The sequence below is a fragment of the Hemitrygon akajei genome, chromosome 10 (assembly GCF_048418815.1).
Source record: "Hemitrygon akajei chromosome 10, sHemAka1.3, whole genome shotgun sequence".
Taxonomy (NCBI): domain Eukaryota; kingdom Metazoa; phylum Chordata; class Chondrichthyes; order Myliobatiformes; family Dasyatidae; genus Hemitrygon; species Hemitrygon akajei.
In genome coordinates, this window is record NC_133133.1 from 173,068,896 (window position 1) to 173,091,301 (window position 22,406).

Here is a 22,406-nt window from a genome sequence, read left to right on the forward strand (position 1 = left end):
TGAGAGGCATGGATAGGGTAGGTTTGATGCATTTCAAGAGTCAAGAATTAAGATTGTTTAAAGCTATTTTCAGTAATGTAAAGAAGGTGAAATAATTCTTACTCCAGATCTGATGAAGAGAGTTGTAAATTTAGTCAGCTCCATCATGGACACTAGCCTTCACAGTATCCAGGACATCTTCAAAGAACAATGCCTCAAAAAGGCGGCATCCATCATTAAGGACTCCCACCACCCATGGCATGTCCTCTTTTCAGTGTTATCATCAGGAAGGAGGTACAGAAGCCTGAAGGCACACACTCAGTGATACAGGAAAAGCTCTACCAACAGATTTCTGATTGGACAATGAACCCATGAACACTCTTTTTACTCACTACTTCTTTATTTCTATTTTTTCACTACTTATTTAATTACATACATATATACACACACACACACACACACACACACACACACACACACACACACACACACACACACACACACACACACACACACACACACACACACACACCACACACACACACACACACACACACACACACACACACACTTACTGTCATTCACAATTTTTTTCCTTTTATTATGCATTGCATTGTACTGCCACCTGCGAAGTTAGCAAATTTCACAACATATGCTGGTGAAATTAAACCTGATTCTGATTTAAAAAACACAATAAAATAACGCAATGATAAAAAGTCACAATAAATATAACTATATAAGATAGCTGATATACGTGGATTGAATGTATGTCCATAAAGTGACACTCACACAGAAGTGTCTGTACATAAGGTGACTCTGACAGGAAATGATAAAGTCATGGTGGTGGGGGTTGTATGCTTTAACATTTTGATGTACATGTGATAAATAAAACAAATCTCTTTCTTTAAAGACAATCAGAATCTTTTTTTTCTCCCCAAGCAGAAATAGTACAGTACATGCTCTTTGGTCCATGATGCCGTGCTGACCTTTTAACCTACTCTAAGGTCAATCTAACCTTTCCCTCCCACATAGCCCCCCATTTTTCTTTCATCCATGTGCCTATCTAAAAATCTTTTAAATGTCCTTAATGTATCTGCCTCTACCTCCACTTATGCAGGGCATTCCATGCACCCACCAATCTCTGTGTAAAAAAAAACTGCCTCTGATATCCCCTCTATACTTTCCTCTAATCACTTCAAAATTATGCCTCCTTGCCCCCTAGTTCATAAGATCCTGGGAGTCATACACAAGGTTGACAGTCAGTATCTTTCTCCCAGAGCAGGAATGTCAAGTACAAGAGGACAAGCATTTAAGTTGTGTTGGATTCTAATAGTTTAATCCAAGGTTCTTTCAGAAATCAGGAAATAGGCACAAAACTTGTTGCTTGATGATTATTAATCGCTAATAGAATAAAGAGAGAGCTGAAAACAGACAGTGATAGAGATCTACTAGTTGAAGAGAGGGAGAGCCAAAAGTTTAAAGGGACTAAGAGTCTGATCTTTTATAGTACATAGATAACGAAAATTCCATTCAAATTCATATATGCGAGTTAACCAAAAAGAAAGCTCCTATTCAAATAATTCATCACCAAGAGAAGTTTCTAGAACTTTCCAGAATTACACCAATATAACCACTAGGGGATACACTGAGCTTGAATATACAGACTACTATCACTAGGGAGCATAGTAAGCAGTTATTTGTATGTAAGTATGTATGTAAAATACAAGCAGACAAATAATTGTTAAACTGCAAAGAAAATAATAATTAAATAGTCTAATCTAAGAATTAAGCAGTCGGATCCAACACATGATGGGGGGAAAAGTTTAAAGAGGATGTGCAGATCAAGTTTTTTCTATAGAGATTGGAGGGTACCAGGAATGGTGGCGGAGGATATAGATATGATAGTGGCATTTAAAGGCTGTTAGATAGACATATAAATATGGAGGGATGTGGCAGAAGACATTTAGTTTAATTTGCATTGTGTTTAATTTACATTGTAATTTACAAGGAGGTATTCCTCTGTGTACTCTTCCACTAGCATGTAAGTGCCATCACAAAGAAGGCACAGCAACTCCTCGACTTTCTTTGAAGTTTGCGTAGATTTGGCATGTCACATGAAACTCTGACAAACTTCCATGGATGGAGAGTGGAGACTATCCTAATTGTTTGCATCATGGCCTGGTACAGAAACACTAATATCCAGGAATGGAAAGGTCCACAGAAAGTGGTGACTACAGCCCAGTCCATCACAGGTAATGCCCTCCCTATCATAGAGCACATTTACACGGAGCATTGCCATGCGAAAGCAGCATCCATCATCAGGGACCCCCTGCCACCTAGTCCATGTTCTTTACTCGCTAGTACCGTCGGGCAGGAAGTACATCACCAGGTTCAGAAGTAGTTATCCGACAACCATCGGCTCGTGAACCAGTGTAAATATCTTCACTCACCATTATTCTGAACTGATTCTATCACCTACAGACTCACTTTCAAGGACTCTTTACTACTCATGTTCTCAGTATTTTTTTATTTGCCATTTATTTTACTTTGTACATTGGCTGTTTGTCAGTCTTTGCGTATAGTTTTTCATAGATTCTATTGTATTTATTTATTTTTCCTTTTAATACCTGCAAGAAAATGAATGATAACATCCTCAGTAGCCACTTCATTAGGTCCGCCTGTTCACGTGATCGTTAATGCAAATATCTGATCAACCAATCACGATGCAGCAACTCAATGCATAAAAACATGCAAACATGGTCAAGAGGTTCAGTTGTTGTTCAGATCGAATATCAGAATGAGGAAGAAATGTGATCGAAGTGACTTTGACCATGGAATGATTATTGGTGCCAGATGGGGTGGTTTGAGTATCTCAGAAACTGCAGTTCTGGGATTTTCACATACACCCATCTGTAAAGTTTACAGAGAATGGTGTGAAAACAAAATTACATCCAGTGAGTGGCAGTTCTGTGGGCAAAAACACCTTGTTAATGAGAGAGGGCAGAGGAGAATGGCCAGTCTGGTTAAAGATGTCAGTAACTCAAATAACCATGTATTACAACAGTGGTGTGCAGAAGAGCATCTCTGAATGCACAACATGTTGAGTCTTGAAGTTGATAGGCTACAGCTTCAGAAGACCACAAATATAAAACCGAGTGGCCACTTTGTTAGGTACAGAAAATACCTAATTGAATGGCCACTGATTGTATACGTACTTTGATAATATATTAACTTTGACTGTGATAATGAATTTACTTTGAATATTGAACTTTGAAATGAGCACGTAACTGAGTCAAGCCCCTCCACCCCCATCGAAAGTCAGAGTTTAATAGGGCAAATGAAAGCACATTGGCAGCTTTTGGGTAATCTGTTCCTTGATCCAGAGGACAGTGACTGACTATGAGGCAGCACAATGGTAGAGCCACTCCCTCAAAGCCCCAGTGACCTGGGTTCAACACCACCTGTGTGGAGTTTGCATGCTTGCCCTGTCATTGTCAGCTTCCTCTTGGGGCTCGAGTTTCCTCCCACATTCCAAAAGTGTAGGAGTTAGTGGGTTAACTCAATATTCGAGTTTATAATCATCTGTACATCAAGACATGATGCATACATCGTGGTTCCGGTTTAAGATGGTGCTGCTGAGGGCGAGTTCCCAGAACAAGAAATACAACTAAATATTTCAGCAATGACATACTTTTTTTTCTGTAAAAAAATTATAGTTTGACCGCAAACAAAGAAAAGACGAGCGAAGGCGAGGCTGCACCGAGTGTTGAAGTGTGTGGCTGCGAGGCAAGTCAGGGTGAGGTTGAGGCACATTTGAGATGAGGTTGGCACTGTGAAGTGGAGAAAAGTTGGAGCGATCGAGAGGCAGATTTGGAGCTCGTCCACCTACACTGAGAACGAGGTTTCATCAATCTAAGTGCTGGGCCCATTTGGATTTGGAAGTGTTGGCACCAGTCCAGACAGATTAGAAAGGCAGGGTGTCGGGACCAGAAGTGAGGTCGGGCCAGTAAACTTGGCGACGTTTACCCTGCTCTTCGCCGCACTGAGGCTGAAGCTGTGGGCCTGCTCCGCCTGCTCGGGGCTTTGCGTCTGACGACTCACTTTTGCTCTAAGTGCTATTTTCTTGCTTTTATTGCTTGCGTGTAATGTTTTACTCTCGGCATTTTGGGTGCTTGTCAGTCTTTTTTTTTAATGGGTTCTTTGGGTTTCTTGTTTAGCGGCTGCCTGTAAGGAGATGAATCTCACGGTTGTATAATGTATATATACTTTGATAATAAATATACTTTGAACATGCAGTGAAATGCTTCACTTTTGTTAAGAATCAACACACCCAAGGATGTGCTGGGGGCAGCCTGCAAGTGTTGCCACACATTCCAGCACCATCAGAGCATGCCCTCAACGTTCAGCAGAACAACACAGAACACAACAAGCAACAACAAAAGCAAGCCCTTTTCCTCCCTCCCATTCACGCATTAACACAGGCCTTTAGCGCCAGGTTAGGGCTCCATCTCCATCCTCCAGTGGACTCGGTCCCGGGCCTGCAGACACTGGGCTTCACCTTCCCCGAGCTCCTGCAGAGGTTTGCAGACTCAGCTCCAGGCCACAACCTCGGTACTTCAGATTTGAGCCCTGGGCATTGATTCCCAGTATTGATCCCAGCACACACTGATCACCAAGCATTAGGCCTCGAGCTTCAGATTCGCCCATGACAGGATGCCAAACACTAGCCTTCAAACACCAAACTCACTGATTTGTGAACCCGAGGGTCATCAGAACTGGTTCCTTCTGCCATCTGTGTGTGCGTGCGTGGTAGGTTCTGGGGACAGTTGACTGCAAAGTCTGAGGAGCACAGTGGATTAGTGCAAACAGGTCTGTAGTGAAAGTTATTATCAAAGTACATATATATCACCATATAAAACCCCGAGATTCATTTTCTTGTGGACATACTCAATAAATCCAAGAAACACAATAGAATCAACCAAGGACCATACCCAACAGGATGGACAACCATGAGGAAAGCTGCAGATGCTGGAAAGGTGTGTAGGATGGACAACCAGTGTGTAAAAGACAACAAACTGTGCAAATGCAAAAGGAAAAAAAAGTAATAATAAATAAATAAGCAATAAATATCGAGAAAATGTGATGATAGTGAGTTGTTAAAAGTGAATCTGTGAACAGCTTAGAATTGGAGTGAGTAACGTTATCCCCTCTGGTTGAAGGGCCTGATGGTTGAGGGGTAATGGCCTGTGTGTGACTCCAGGCACAAGCCCACATGGGTGATTCTTAAAGGAACTCGCAGGCAGTCAGAGCACTTCAAAAAGGCGGCACCCATCATTAAGGACTCCAATCACCTAGCCCATGCCCTCTTCTCATTGCTACCATCAGGGAGGAGGTACAGGAGCCTGAAGTCACACACTCAATGATTCAGAAACAGCTTCTTCCCCTTTTCCATCTGATTTCTGAATGGACAGTGAGCCCATGAACACTACCTTACTATTTATCTTGCTTGACATTTCACAATATATCCTGGAGAAATTAAATCTGATTCAGATTCAGATTCTGATTCTGGTGGCTGTAGGCCACCGGAGGATGGAGATCATTCTAGAAGAAAATTAGATTGGGACAGTTAAAAGAAAACAATACAGTGAGGCAGTTACCATAGAATAGATGGGCCAAATGGCCTGTTTCTGTGTTATATGACTCTATAACTCTAATATAAATACAATTCTTAAAATTCACTTTTAAGTCTTCGCTTGTCTTGCTTTTCTTCCTTTTATTTTTACACTCTCGCTGGCTCACTTCCATTGTACAGCCCTGCTGAGACTGGCGTGTGGCTTTAGTTGGCAAGGCTGGCACCTTGCACCCCGTTGCCACCCTCACGCCTTGGCATCCCCCAATGAGCAGGACTGAATAACTCCAGCCACCAGGCTCGAGGCTTCTGGATGATGAAAGGACGTGCATTATTTAGCTGCTATGTTGCCAGTGGTTACGGCGGGCCCTAGCAGTCTCCCTTTATTTTAATTAAAAAGACCGAGCTCGTTAATATTTACCATTGAGAAGTGTTTGTGATAACAAGCAGAACTTAAAAATGCTCCGAGAAAAAGGACGCGGACTGAAAATACTTATCTTGATGATTTGATTGAAACGTCTGATAAGTTGTGCTGTTTCCATAGTGCCTTCCTTAGATTCCCCTTTTAATATAATTAGTCCTGAAGATTTATGAATACAACTGTTGATTCATGATCATTTTTAACTGTTGAGCTGAAAGGTCTCATTCCAGATGTCCCTGTTTACACTGTTTAAGCGTCTAGTGAAGGGACAGGACGCTGTCACACTTGTTAATTCTTGACGAAGGACACTCGGTAGAGGTCTTGGCTTTGACCCCAGATGCCAAAGTTCAAGGTTCATCAGCCAAAGCATCTCAATAGCTGCAGGACTGACCCTTGACCAACCACAGGACTTGGCTCTACTATGTGAGCATTTGTGTTTAAATGTAAGTCAATCCTTGATATAATTCCCTCTTTCATTTTCCTTAAAATCTCAGTCCGGACATGGAGAGAAGAGGATGTCTGCGACCAGACGTGAAAGGAAAACATACATATTGATCGAGGGCTCTGGTACCGTGGCAACGGCCAAGATGTATTATGTTCTGGGAGGTGGGTGGAGAGAGGCCAAATGATTAGTTGTTGAGGCCCCCTCTCTCCAGTTCCCTTCCATCAGGGCTCAGAAATGTGCTGGATTTTGTTCGGACTGTTGCATTGCTCTTTCAAAAGCATCCCTTGATTTCCCTCTCCTCCCCCACTTCTAGCAAAAGCCACTAAACTCAGGACCTCCCTATGATTCAATTATAACTGCAGTCTGACATCTACACTTGTGCGATTAACTGCACTCTCCCCTGGCCCACGGCATCAGCACATCAGCCAGCTGAATTCAGAGTTCCTCGTTCCACCAGGGGACAGTGGGGGAATTTCTTGGATGGTGATCCATGTCAGCTGGAGTTCAGAAGGTTCTGGGTTCAAGTCTCCTGGTTCTGGCCGTCTACCTAGAGGAAAGAAATGATAAGATTGAAAGAGTACAGTGAAAATTTACAAGCACGTTGCCAGAACTTGAGGATATGAGTTGTAGGGAAAGGCTGAATGGATTAGGACTTTATTCCCTGGAGTGTAGGAGAATGGGAATGACAATCGGGAACAAAAGCCTGAAAGCACATCCAACCAGGCTCAGGGACTGTTTCTGCCCCACTGTTATTTATTTTTTTTTATAAATTTAGCCACACAGTGAGGAGTAGGCCCTTCTGGCCCTTCGAGTCGTGCTGCCCCAACAACCCCTGACAAACCCTAACCTAATCACGGGACAACTCACAATGACCAATTGACCTACCCAGTACATGTTTGGACTATGGGAGGAAACTATTGCACTCCGGGGAAACCACACGCGGTCACAGGGAAGTCGTACAGAGATTCCTTACAGAACGGCACGGGAAGTGAACTCTGAACTCTGGAACGCCCCAAGCTGTAATAGCATCATGCTAACTGTTACACTTCTGTGGCACACAATACAAGACTATAAAATAGTTCCCTAGCATAATAAAATGAATTCTTGACCTGACAATCTACCTGGTTATAATCCTGCATCTTAATGTTTGCCTGCACAGCACTTTCTCTGTAGTTGTTTCACGTTATTCTGCATTGTTCCTGTTTACCTTCTACTGTGCAAATTATCTGATCCCTATGAACGATTACGCCAGATGAGACTTTCAGCATACACGTGACAATAATGAACTAAAGATTGCCTTAAACACGAGAGATTCTGCAGATGCTGGATATCCAAAGCAAAACACACAACATGCCGGAGGAACTCAGCAGGCCAGGCTGCTTGTACGGAAATTAATAGACAGTTGACGTTTCGGGCCGAGACTCTTCCTCAGGACTGAGAAGGAAGGGTGAAAATGCCAGAATAAAAAGGTAGGGAGGGAGGGGAAAGAGGATAGCTAGAAGGTGATAGGTGAAGCCAGGTGGGTGGGAAAGGTCAAGGGCTGGAGAGAAAGGAACCTGATAGGAGAGGAGAGTGGACCATAGGGGAAAGGGAAGGAGGAGGGGACCCAGAGGGAAGAGAAAGGCAGATGAGAACAGGTAAAAGGTCAGAGTAGGGAATAGAGGAATGGGGAGGAGGGGGGAAAATTACTGAAGGAGAAATTAATTTTTCTGCCATCGTGTTGGAGGCTACCCAGACAGAATATAAGGTGAAGAACACAAGAGGGGGCTACGGGAATGGGAAATGGAATTTAAATCTTTGCACACCGGTGAGTTACACTTTTTGGCAGGCAGAGTGGAGGTGCTCGATGAAGCGGTTCCACAACTTACACCAATGTAGAGGAGGCCGCATCGGGAGCAGATCTGCAAGGTGACGTGTTGCCTTGTTTGGGGCCCTGAAACATGATCACCTTATTTGACACGTCCACATCGAAATATCCAGGGAAAGGTGCTGTTTGCATCAAACCCAGTCAGCGAGTATTGTGCTGGGCAGCCCGCAAGTATTGCCAAGCTTCCCAGCACCAGCATAGCATGCCCACAACTTACAAACTCTATCCATATGTCTTTGGGACATGGGAGGAAACCAGCACTGTCATGTAAAACTCCTTCCAGACAGTGGTGGGAATCTGTTGTGAAGTTTCACACTAACCACTACACTACCATGCCACATCAACTCCAGTTCCAAAAATCCCAACTTGGTGAGCCTGCAAACTCCACACGGACAGCACCTCAGATGGGAATTGAACTTAGGCTGGTGGCGTTGTGAGGCAGTAACACTAACTGCCATCTGCTTTTCCTGTACAAATCCCTGAGTAACATCCAAGTGAACTGCCTCTCAATCTTCCTTCTCCTTCTCACAGGATGAGCTGCATCCATTTGAAAAATGCCTCTAATTTATCTCCTGTCTCCATGTTAAAAGAATGGACATATCTGTAAAGGAATGAAGATAGTGCAGAGGAATCTGGGAATACAGATCCATAATTCATTGAATGTGGTGTCACAAGTAGATACGGTTGTAAGTAGAGCTTTTGGTACGATAGCCTTCATAAATCAAAGTATTGAGTACAGGAGTTGGGATATTATGTTGAAGTTGTATAAGACATTGTCAAGATCTAAATTGGAGTTCTGTGTGCAGTTCTGGTCAACTAAGTATGGGAAAGATATCAATAAGATTGAAAGGGTACAGAGAAAATTTATAAGATACTGCTGGGACTCGAGGACCTGAGTTATAGGGAAAGGTTAGGATTTTATTCTCTGGAGTGTAAAAGAATGAATGGCTACTTTATTAGGTACACCTGTACACCTGCTTGTTAGTGCAAATATCTAATCAGGCAATCATGCGGCAGCAACTCAATGCATAAATGCATGCAGACGTGGTCAAGAGGTTCAGTTGTTGTTCAGAACAACCATTGGAATGGGGGAAGAAATGTGATCTAAAAAGTGACTTTGACCATGGAATGATAGTTGGTGCCAAAAAGGATGGTCTGAATATCTCAGAAACTGCTGATCTCCTGGGATTTTCATCCACAACACTCACAGAGAATGGTGTGAAAAACAAGAAAAAGAATCGTAATCAGCATTTCCGTGGGTGAAAATGTCTTGCTAATGACAGAGATCAGAGGAGAATGGCCAGACTGATGCAAGCTGACAGGAAGGCGACAGTAACTCAAATAACCACACGTTACAACAGTGGTGTGCAGAAGAGCATCTCTGAATGTACACCATGTTGAGCCTTGAAATGGATGGGCTACAGCAGCAGAAGACACAAACATACACTCAGTGACAATTACTAGGTACAGGAGGTACATAATAAAATGGCCTCTGAGTGTATTTATCCTGCCATTTCCTCTACCCTTCTCACCAATAATACATTTGAAACTGTGCTTTTGTTTCTGAAATGAAGTGTATTCATGTGTTACGTTTTGCAATGGTTGGATTCCTGCCCCTTGACCGTTGTCAACCCTCTGCATTCCTCCCCAGTTTAATATTCACAGACTGACCTAAGAATGTAAACCACAGGCATTTCAGTGCTCTGTGGGTGAGGACTCGATGTCCACTCGAACAGCTTTGACTGAGTCACTTCCTGGTCTCCTATCCCTCTTCAACATCTCTACTAATGTCTGCTTCTCACCTGCCTGGGGATAGAGATGAGACCCTATGATGTCGAATGCCCACCACGCCATCTGCACCACTGGGCACCCAGAGACTGTTCTAAAACTAAGAAAGGGAGAGTTTTTCTGTGTGTCCGGGATAACTCCCAGCACCTCCTGAGTCTGGGTCTGGGGAGAAAGAAGACCTGGCTCTACGGGAGACAACATGAGAAGCCACCCCTGCCCACCACACATGGTAAACGTCTTCAACGGCCCAGCCACAGCTCAGCAAGCGTTTGCCTGTCCAAGGTATGTGGAGTGGTGATACTGTAGGAAGCGATTCTCTGCCACAGATGTGTGTGTGTGTGTGTGTGTGTGTGTGTGTGTGTGTGTGTGTGTGTGTGTGTGTGTGTGTGTGTGTGTGTGTGTGTGTGTGTGTGCGCGTGTGTGTGTGAGCAAGTGTGTGTGTGCGTGTGCATAGTTAAATGTGATGTATGTGCGTGCTTGCAAGAATTTGTAACGTGTGTGTGTGATGAAGTGGTGAGTGTTTTTGTGAATGTGTAGGCGAGTGCTTATGTTTCAGTGAAGGTATGGGAATGTAGGAGTTTGTGTGTATGTCTGTGTGTGTGGATGTGGATGTAACTGGGTGTGCTGGTGTGAGTGTGTGTGTGACAATGAGCGTGAATGTTGTGGCATGTGTGTGTAACTTTAGATGTGCATGAGTGTGTGTTTGTGTGTATTTATGTATGTGTGAATGTGTGTTTGTGTAGTTTATGTGTGTGTGTGTTTGTGTTTGTCTGTGTGTGTGTGTGTGTGTGTGTGTGAGTGTGTATGTGTGTGTGTGTGTGTGTATGTGTGTGTGGGGAAGGATATGACAATGTGAAACAAGGATCTCTAGGACACATCTGTAAGTCTTTGAAATGAATACTAACTTGTTGTTCAGTTATTTATGGCCGTGAAGGAGGCTGCGGCCATTGTACATGAGTTATTCAGCGAGCACACCCTCTCTTTTTGTGCTTTTTCTTTTTGGTTTAAGCCCCTTTCGGGGCCAGTTCAAGGATCAGTAACATAACATTTATTCAACCTCCCCTCCCTCCCCCACCCACATGCACCCACAGTGCTGATTGGAATCAGGTTAAAGCTGAAAGGAGAAAGGGCAAATGTGTAACACCAGCCCGGGCAGCAGGGTTACTCTACCATTTATACTTTGTTTAGAGGTCAGACACTCATTGTGAGGCATCTGACCTTCGATAATCTCGACTGGGCCACAATGCCTAGTCTCTCTCGGGAAGAACTTAATTAAAGACAATTGATTTTTTTCCCTTACATTTGCTTTTGAAAAGCGCTGTGTTTTACTGCCGTGGTTATTGGCCAGAAGGAATGGGGAAGGCTTTGTTGGGACTGAAAAGGTACAGGAACTCCATGGTGTTTCCTGAATCATTGCCCCTCGACCGGGATCCCTGTCTTCGATAGTGGAGGACCTTTCTGACAGGTTTTCAACAGACCTCATTTACGGAGGAAAATGTCACAGATCCAGCTTTCCTGGAGAACCATTCTTGGCTCTGGAACTAAGGTTCCTTCCAAGGGCTGCATCCGATTAAAGTCAGGAATGAGGAGATGCCAGGGAGAGTCTCAAGATCACCGTGAACAGATCTTAGTCTTGCCGAAGCACTTTAAAGACAGTATTCCTTGCTTTCCTATTGTGTCAGAGCAGTATGACTACTATTTTCCGTTGAGAACACTATTTTCAAAGGGACAGAAGCAGGAGGGTTTGGGGGTATCTAACAGTCTGCCTCTACCGCCACCCTGGCAATGAGTACCAGGCACCCACCACTCTCTGAGTAGAAAACCCTCTCTGACATCCCCCCGTACTTTTCTCCAATCACTTTAAACTTATGCCCCCGGACATAAGCCATTGGGTGCGGGGTGGAGATACAGCATGTCTCTACTAAAGGTGGTGTAAGGTGTTCCTTCCTTCTGCTATGCCTGCAGGTCACCCTTGGGCAAGGTGTAGCACCTGCTTACCCCTCCCCCCCATCAGGGTCACATGAAGCCATGGGATCAGGTGGTGGATGGTCGTTTGAGCAGCTGGTGAATATCACAAGCCCTGGTTATGCGACCACTGACGCCAGGCAGACAATCTCTGAAGAGTATTGGCGATGAGTGGCTGGGGTCACGCATCATCTAAGGATGCTGCCCAGAAGAAGGCAATGGCAAACCACTTCTGTAGAAAAACTGGCCAAAAACTGTCATGTTCACGGTCATGGTCATGGATAGATTGAAGACCATGATAATCCATGTCAAACGAAACGACACATAGCGATGAAGATGATAATGATGTTCTAGACATTTCTGCCCTGGGAAATAGTCTCTGGCTGTCCACTTGATCTATGCCTCTCATTATCTTGTACACCATTATCAAGTCACCTCATCCTCATTTGCTGCAAAGCCCTTTGCTCTTCAGTAAAGCACATACACTAAAGACCCATTGAAATTTGTTGGAAGTGACAAGGCAAAGCAGCTTGGACAAGTGGGTCAAAAGACTATGGTATTGTGAGCATTATAAAGATAAGTATATATGGTCTGCCACTGTAACGCAGCAGTCAGTGGGACATTGTTACAGCTTGGCGCATTGGTGTTTGGATTTCAATTCAGTAAAATGCTTGCATGTGCATATGGGTTTCCTCCTGGTGCTCTGGTTTCCTCTCACAGTCCAAAGACATATCGGTTGGTAAGTTAATTGGCCATTGTAAATTGTCCTGTCATTAGGCTAGGGTTAAATGGGTGAGTTGCTGGGTAGAATTGTTCGAAGGGCCGAAAGGCACTGTATCTCAGTAAATAAATAAGTAAACATATGAGGAAATAGTTGATTACTTTATAAAAACATTTATAAAGAACCTTTATAAAACATTCCTGGGCACAAGATATTTGGAATCATTTTGACTCAGGTTGGAGGAACAACACCTTATATACCGGCTGGGTAGCCTCCAACCTGATGACATGAACATTGACTTCTCTAACTTCCGTTAGTGCCCCTCCTCCCCTTCTTACCCCATCCCTGATATATTTAGTTGTTTGCCTGTTCTCCATCTCCCTCTGGTGTTCCCCCCACTTTCTTTCTCCCGAGGCCTCCCGTCCCATGATCCTTTCCCTTCTCCATCTCTGTATCACTTTCGCCAATCACCTTTCCAGCTCTTAGCTTCATCCCACCCCCTCTGTCTTCTATCATTTCGCATTTCCCCCTCCCCCCACTACTTTCAAATCTCTTACTATCTTTCCTTTCGGTTAGTCCTGACGAAGGGTCTCGGCCCGAAACGTCGACAGTGCTTCTCCCTATAGATGCTGCCTGGCCTGCTGTGTTCCACCAGCATTTTGTGTGTGTTGTTTGAATTTCCAGCATCTGCAGATTTCCACATTGTTTTAAAGTCGAGTTTATTGTCGTTTGCACAAATATGGTGAGGTACAATGAAAAGCTGGCTTGCAGCAGCATCACAGGCACATCGGTACAGACAACACACAAGATGTAAGTTTTTAAAGGTTAGCTTTATTTGTCACATGTACATTAAAACATTGACACAAACAATGAAATGCATCATTTTGTGTCAATGACTAACAGAGTCCAAGAATGTGCTGAGAACAGCCCACGAGTGCCGTAATGCTTCCAACGCCAGCTTAGCATGCCCACGATTCCTAAGCCTAACCCACACCTGTGCACACAGGGTGCTTAAAGTTTTGCACAGCACTATATTAATTTTATGTATTGTATTGTGCTGCTACCGCAACAAAAAATAACGACGTGAGTGAGTGTTGATAAACCTGATTCTGATAGGGGTCTCTATTGTGGAGTGGGAGTGGGAAGGGGGCAGGGAGAGGGGAATCATGGTTGGGAAAAAAGGAAGTGAGCGGGAAGCACTACAAAGACATTCTGTAATGATCAATAAACCAAATGTTTGGAATCAAATGACCTTCCCAGGTGTCTCACACCAACCCCTGCCCCTGTTACTCCTGACACTCCTTGTCTGCCACCTGTCCCACACCTCCCCTGCAGTGGCCCACCATCACCATTCCCAACATCCTTTGCTCCTGCCAGATTTACAAATCGCTCTCCGCTTCATGTTGACAAATACAGTACTGTTGAAAGGTCTTAAGCACCCAAGCTTAGATATACTGTATGTGCCTAACACTTGTGCATCTTAGGGATGTGGGAGGAAACCCACATTGTAACTGGGAGAAGGCACGGACAGCGGTGGGAATTGACCATAAGACCATAAGACATAGGAACAGAAGCAGGCCATTCAGCCCATCAAGTATTCTCTGGCATTTCATCATAAAACCTGACCTTCTGATCACTGGCCATATAAAGCGTTCCGCAAACCGCTATGCCACTGTGCCATAAGGGTCTTTTCTGATCCCATTAACTCGTGCACTGCTGTGACCAAAGATTGTCAGGGGGATTATTGGGTAGAAGTGAGGTGCATCTTTGAACAGTTAAGAATTTCAAAGGATCAAGGATCAACCATATAGTTGATTCGGGTCACTGGTGCTGTAAAGCATAATGCTAACCGTTGTCCTACTGTTCTGCTCTTGCTCTACGAGTGTGCTGCCCTTATTCGTCTACCATTGTGCATATGGACAGAGAGAGGACGTAGTCAGGAAGCAGGGGATATGGAATGAAGGTGACTGGCAAATGAACCAAGGATGAAAGGAAGATAAACTTCCTTTAACCCAGCCGTGCATCGGGTCCATGGGAAGATTTGGTTGACATCTTTAAAGTCAAAGTCATAGTCAAAGTAACATGTACATATTATCAAAATACCATTTACCATCTTGAGATTAATTTTCTTGTGGGTGTTTATAGAAATATAAAGAAATGCTATAGAATTAACAAAAAATAATACATAAGGAAAGACTGACGAATAACCAATGTGCAAAAGAGTACAAATTGTGGAAAAAAAACTGAGAGCTTGAGTTGTAAAAGGGGTTGAGAGGGATAATAAATCAGCCATGATGGAATGACAGAGAAAACTCGAGCCTATCTCCTGTGTCTTATGGTGTTATGGTAAGGAGTCCTTAAATGTGAATCAGTTCAGAGTTGAGGTGAGTGAAGATATCCATGTTGGTTCAGGGATCTGATGGTTGTAAGGTAATAACTGTTCCTGAACCAGGTAGTGTGGTATCTAAGGCTCCTGTACCTCCTTCCTGATGGAAGCAGTGAGGAGAGAGCAAGAAGAAAGGTGGAAAAGTAACTGAAAGAGAAAATAACACAGGGTGCAGCGAGAGAGCAGGGATGTGGAGATATACAGGAACAATTAGAATGCTTCTACAAGGAGTTTGTACAATAGGCCAAATGACCTCTCTCTATGCTCTGACCATCTTTGACTCTACTTGTCCCCAAAATGTGCTGAGCTCATAATGTGTTGTGTTTATTTATTGGTTAGAGCATTGGCTGATTGGTAGGAGGCAGCAAGTGGGAATAAAAGGATCCTTTTCTGGCTGGCTGTCAGTGACTAGTGGTGTTCCGCAGGGGTCGGTGTTGGGATCACTTCTTTTTATGCTGTATATCAATGATTTAGATGATGGAATAGATGACTTTGTTGCCAAGTTTGCAGATGATGTGAAGATTGGTGGAGGGGCATGTAGCGTTGAGGAAACAGTTGGATGCAGAAGAATGGGCAAGAAAGTGGCAAATGAAATACAATGTTGGAAAATGTATGGTCATCCACTTTGGTAGTAGAAATAAATGTGCAGACTACTTTCTAAATGGGGAGAAAATCCAAAAATCTGGGACACAAAAGGACTTGGGAGTCCTTGTGCAGAACACCCTAAAGGTTAACTTGCAGGTTGAGTCGGTGGTGAGGAAGGCAAATGCCATGTTAACATTCATTTCAAGAGATCTAGAATACAAGAGCAAGGATGTGATGCTGAGGCTTTATAAGGCACTGATGAGGCCTCTCCTTGAGTATTGTGAACAGTTTTGGGCCCCTCATCTTAGAAAAGATATGCTGGCATTGGAGAGGGTCCAGAGGAGGTTCACAAGGATGATTCCAGGAATGAAAGGGTTATCATACGAGGAATGTTTGTTAGCTCTGGGTCTGCACTTGTTGGAATTCAGAAGGATGAGGGGGGATCTCATTGAAACCTTTCAAATGTTGAAAGGCCTAGACAGAGTAGATGTGGAAAGGATGTTTCCCATGGTGGGGGAGTCTAGGACAAGAGGGCGCAGCCTCAGGATAGAGGGGTGCCCTTTCAAAACAGAGATTTGGAGAAATTTCTTTAGCCAGAGGGTGGTGAATTTGTGGAATTTGTTGCCACATGCAACCTGGAGGCCAGGTCATTGGGTGCATTGAAGGCAGAGATCGATAGGTTTTTGATTGGACATGGCATCGAAGGTTATGGGGAGAAGGCCAGGAACTGGGGTTGAGGAGGAGAAAAAAAAGATCAGCCATGATTGAATGGTGGAACAGTCTCGATGGCCAAGATGGCCTAATTCTGCTCCTATGTCTTATGGTCTTATGGTCACACATTCTCGGGAAAGCATTCAAAGAGGCCATTCCAAATTTTGTTTGGAATCATTAAAGTGTTCTTTAGAAACAGGGTTGGGTAATGCTGGCAATCTGTCCAATATTCTGTTCTAAACATTGCCAATATCTCATAGGGCAACTTGGGAAACTGAGAAAATAAAAGAAAGGAAAATCAAGTCATAATATTTTAAATTTTGAAGGTGATTCTTTTAATTTGTGTCTTTTTGCATAAAACAGAGTAGCTTTACTTGTCAGCTGTCCATCGAAACAGACGTTATTTGCATTAACAACCCACACAGTCTGAGGGGCATACTGGGGGCATACCATACTTTCAGTGCCAACCCAGCATGCCAGCAGCTTACTAACGCTAGCCTGTATGTGCTTGGAACGTGGGAGGAAACTGGAGCACCAGGAGCATGGGGAGAACGTACAAACTCCTTACAGGCTGCAGTGGGGGAACGGATCTTCATTGATGATCGCTGGCACAGTAGAGCATTACACTAACCATGGCGCTACTGGGTCATCCTGTAAAATTCTACCTTAAAAAATGCATGTGAAATTCTTTAGTATAATCCTATTCTTCTTAAATACAGTAAACTCACCCCATAGTTTTAATCAGGATGATATGATCTGTTCCAACACAAACAGAATGAGGGAGGAACTCTGCAGGCCAGACACGATATATGGAAAAGAGTTAATAGTTGATGTCTGAAGCTGAGACCCTTCATCAGGAGTGGAAAGGAGGAGGAGAAGTCCGAATAAGCAGTTGGGGGGGAAGGGAAGAGGAAGTACAAGGTGGTAGGTGATAGGTGAAACACCTATCACCTGGGATAACCCTTCCTGGGAGAGGGGAAGGGGGTGAAGTAAAGAGCTGGGAAGTTGATTGATGAAAGAGATAAAGGGCTGGAGAAGGGGGAATCTGATAGGAGAGGACAGAAGATCATGGAAGAAAGGGAAAGGGAGGAGCACCAGAGGGAAATGATGGTCCGGTAAGGAGATAAGATGAGAGAAGGAAGCAGGAATGGGGAATGGTGAAGGAGAGAGGGTGCAATTACCAGAAGTTTGAGAAATCGGTTTTCATGCCACCATGTTGGAGGCTATCTGGACAGAATATCAGGTGTTGCTCCTCCAACCTGAGTGTGGCTTCTTCAGCAGTAGAGGAGGCCATGGACTGACATGTGGGAATGGGAATGGGAAGTAGAACTGAACTGAAATGGGTGGCCACTGGGAAATCCCACTTTTTGTGGCAGGTGGAGTAAAGGTGCTTGACAAAGCTATCTCCCAATCTACATCAGTCTCACCGATGTACAGGTAGCCACACCGGGAGCATCTGATACAGTAGGTGACCCAGGAGATTCCGTGCAGATAAATCTGTTGGGGTCAACAGACTAACGTTGCCTGACGTGCTGAGTTCCTCCAGTATTGTGTGGGTGTTGCTCTGGATTTCCAGTATCTGCTGATTTTCTTTTGTTTTTGGTACAATCTGTTGTTGATTCACCAGAATGTCACCTGGATGGGAAGACTATATCTGTGGGAAGATATTGGAGAGGCCGGGCTTGTTTCTCTGACATGAAGAAGGCTGAGTGGTGACCTAATAGAAGTATAGTACAGGGCGAAAGTCTGAGGCACGTATATATAGCCAGGGTGCCTAAGACTTTTGCATTGTACTGTTACCGTAAAAAGAAACAAATTTCATGATGTATGTGAGTGAAGATAAACCTGATTCCATTATGGGTCTCTGTTGTGGACTGAGAGTGGGAAAGGGGCAGGGAGAGGGGAATCTTGGTTGGGAAAAGGGGAAAGCAGAGGGGAGGGAGCAGGAAGCACCAGAGAGACAGTCTTTAGTGATCAACAAGCCAAGGGTTTGGAATCGAATGAAAACACAAAAATACAACTGCAGATGCTGTGGATCAAAGAATACGTACACAATGCTGGAAGAACTCAGCAGGCCAGGCCTTTTGCACAGTCTTGCCACCGTAGCTATATATGTGTGTCTAAGACTTTTGCACAGTACTGTGTATAAAAGGGTAAGAGAGAGAGATAGGTTAGATAGCCAACATCTTTTTCCCATGATAGGAGGATTAAAAACATGAGGGTATAAGTTTAATTAATTTGAAGAGGATCTGAGGATAAAGTTCTTCAAACAAAGAGTGGTTAATATGTGGAACACACTGTTCCCACCACTGCTGGTAACCTTTAAGCAGCACAGTGCATAGCGGTTAGTGCAACACTACTAGAGTGCCAGCGATCGGGTTCGAGTGGGTTTCCTCCGGATGCTCTGGTTTCCTCCCACATTCCAAAGACACATGGGTTAGGGTTAGTAAGTTGTGGGCATGATGTGTTAGTGCCAGAAGCGGGAAGGCTATCTGTCAGCTCATCCTCGGACTGTGTTGGTCATTGACGCTAACGGTGAATTTCACTGTATGCTTTGATGTCTCGAGGTATATTTGACAAATAAAGCTAATCTTAAAAGATCTTTAAATATTTGATGGACAACTGTGAAAGTTTCAATGTAGATCATGTTGTCAGAAGAATTTCTAATAATCTTGTGACAGACCACACCAGTATTCGATTCTGAGAGATGTGAGCTAGCCTATCGAAGCTAGATTTTGCTTTCAATTTCAATAAATGGGATTGGAAGATGGTCCACATTATAACAGCATTTCAAATTATTTTTGAAAGCTAGTAGTAATTGCTTTTGTGGTTTTGAATAATTGCTGTCCCAGTGCTGGAAGAATAGCGAATGTGGCCTTGTCTTTAGCTCCCATATACTTGCCCTCTTTGACTAAGAATGCCAGTATCTTGCAGGACCACTTGTGCATTTTAATGCTCTATGGAGAGATGCTTAAGACTAAATAAAAGATTCTATTTTGGAATTTTAATCCTGGCAGAAGCTTTAGTTTTCTCATAGACACAAGATGGTTTAAATCCAGGGGAATATACGGTACATACAATGCTGGAGTAACTCAACTGGTCATGCAGCATCTATGGAGGGGAATATACGGTTGACATTTTGGGCCAAGAACCTTCATCAGGACTGGAAAGGAAGTGGACAAAGCCTGAATAAGCAGGTGGGATGAGGGGAAGACTAGCTGCCATGTGACAGGTAAGGCCAGCTGTGGGTAGGGGAAGGGGAACGAAGTGAGAAGCTGGGAGGTGATAGGTGGAAAATGTAAAGGGCTGAAGAAGAAGGAATCTGATAGGAGAGGATGATGGGCCCTAGGAGAAAGGGAAGGAAGGGGGCACCAGGGAGACTATAAGACTGTAAAACATAGGAGCAGAATTAGGTAATTCAGTCCATCGAGTCTCTTCTGCCATTCCATCATGCTTGATTTATTATCTTTCTCAACCCCATTCTCCTTCCTTCTCCCCATAGCCTTTGACATCCTGCTAATCGAGAACCTATCAACCTCTGCCTCAAATATACCCAATGACTTGGCCTCCATAGCCCTCTGTGGCAATGGATTCCACAGATTCCCTGCTCCTTGGCTAAGGAAATTCCCCTTTATCTCTGTTCTGAAGGGACGTCCTTCTCACCTGAGGCTGTGCCCTCTGGTCCTGCACTCCCCCATTGTAGGAAATATCCTTGCCATGTCCACTCTATCAAAAAAGAGAGGGGTGAAGAAATTACCGGAAGTTTGAGAAATTGATGTTCATGCAGTCAGGTTGGAGACTACTCAGGTGTTGGTCCTCCAACCTGAAAGCAGCCTCACTGTGGAAGTAGGGGCGGCCATGGATCAGCATGTTGGAATGGGAATGGAAAATGGAATTAAAATGGGTGACCACTGGGAAATCCCACCTCTTGTGGGCGGAGAGGCTCTGCAACAGACATAGTCCTGGATTCTTGTGGTGCATATTCTCATTTGGGCAGCAACGTTTAGATGGACAACTGCTGGACGAAGCAATAGCGTTGGAGGTTATGGCTGAGGCTGCCAGTGTAGGGCTGCAGGAGATCTACACCCTCAACAGTGCTGCCTCCCTGACAGAATGCCAAACTAAGACCTTACCTGATCTCACCGCTGGATGTAAAAGATGGTGTTATCTAGACGAAGAGAAGGTGGCTTTCTCTACTCTTCCAGATTATACGTCCCTCAAGGAAAGTCACTGAAACAAAACAAATAAGTGGGCCAAGACTGTGTCGCTACTCGTGAGAATTTCCGTGCAGCTCTATGTTCAGGATTGTAACAGTAGCACTCTTCAAAAATCCCCGTCTCTGGAGCAGCAGATCAGAAACACAAGAGATTCTGCAGATGCTGGAAATCCAGAGTAACACACATAAAGTGCTGGAGGAACTCAGCAGGTCAGGTTGGCTAAATGTCTATCCAAGCTAGTGTGTCTGGGCCATATGAACCTCTCAACATCTCAGTCACTAGGACATACCCTTGTCTGATTGCTACCGTCAGAAAAGAGCCCGAAAGCACACACTCAATGGTTCTGGAATAGTTTCTTCCCCTCTGCCATCAGATTTCTGAATGGACATTGAACTCATGCACACTACCTCATTACTTTTTTTATTTCTCTTTTTGCACTACTAATTTAATTTAATATTTTAAATATCTATATATACTTTTTTCTGTAATTTACAGTTTTTATTATTATGTATTGCAATGTACTGCTGCCACAAAGACAACAAATTTCACAACATATACCAGTGATATTAAACCTACTCCTGATTCTGATTACTCTGGCAGTTTGTTTCTCATATTTACCACCCAGGTCTTAGAGATCCAGATTCCATCCTGACCTGTGGAGTTTGTGATATACCCTGTGATATTTCCCTCAGCTGCTCCAGTTTCCTCCCACATCCCAATGACATTCAAGTTGGTGGGTTAATTGGCCGCTGCAACTTGCCCCTGGTGTGTAGGTGAGGGAGGAGTTGCTGGGAATGCGGCGAGATTAAAATGTAGGTTTAGTGTAAACCGGTGTTTGAAGGCCAGTGTGGATTCAGTGGGTCATGCAGCTTGGAAACAGGTCCTCCAGCCCAAATGGTCTATGCTGACCAACATGCCTGTCTGATCTGGTCCTATCTCCCTGGCCCATATGAAATCCTCAGCCACTTCCTCTGGCAGCTGGTTTCACATGTCCCCCAACCCCTGGAAAATATTTCCGCCCAACATTTTGGAAGTGCGTAATTTATGTAAAGTCTCCAGGGAAACACTGAAGTTATCGGGGCCCTTAACAAAAAAAAAACCCTTCTTTTCATGTAAGCCTTTAGAACAAAGTGTGCAGAATAGAGCAGTATACACAGGAACAGGCTGTTCGGCCCATAATGCTCGTGCTGAACAAAATGCCAAATGAAACAAAATCTTTTCTCTATTCCCTGGATATCCGTGTGCTTCTCTAAAACCCACTTAGGCACCACATTTGTAACTGATTCTATTACCATCCTGCCAGCCTGCTCTTGGTAACTATCATTCCCAGTATATAAAAAAACTTCTCTCTCAGATCTCCTTTAAACTTTCCCCCTCTCACCTTAAAGCCAAATCCTCTAGTTCTTAACATTTCCACTCTGCAAAATAAGATTTTGATTGTCTACCCTGTTGGTGCTTATTATAATTTTTGAGCACATTATGTCATTATTTAATATTATTATTATTATTATATTCTTCTTTTCTTTTTGTACTTAAACAGTTTGCTGTCTATTGCACAATAATTGATTGTGTCATCTTTGTAGTGTATGGTTTTTCACTGATTCCATTGTGTTACTATTGTGAATGCCCAGAAGAAAATGAATGTTATATGGTGACACATACTGTACGTACTTTGATAATGACTTTGCTTTG

The 22,406-nt window shown here is 43.8% G+C and overlaps 1 protein-coding gene across 14 annotated transcripts in view; it reads left to right on the forward strand.

Annotated features, from left to right (window-relative positions):
- Positions 1-10,019: 10,019 nt before the first annotated feature.
- Positions 10,020-22,406, forward strand: part of LOC140734969 (uncharacterized) — a 192,345-nt gene continuing 179,958 nt past the window's right edge. For all 14 annotated transcript variants that reach the window (XR_012100649.1, XR_012100648.1, XR_012100650.1 and 11 more), the window contains exon 1: positions 10,020-10,411. Coding sequence is in view for 11 of the 14 variants with exons in the window: in XM_073059730.1 (XP_072915831.1) it covers positions 10,160-10,411 (252 nt within the window). In the remaining 3 variants the exon portion in view is untranslated. The remainder of the gene's footprint in view (positions 10,412-22,406) is intronic.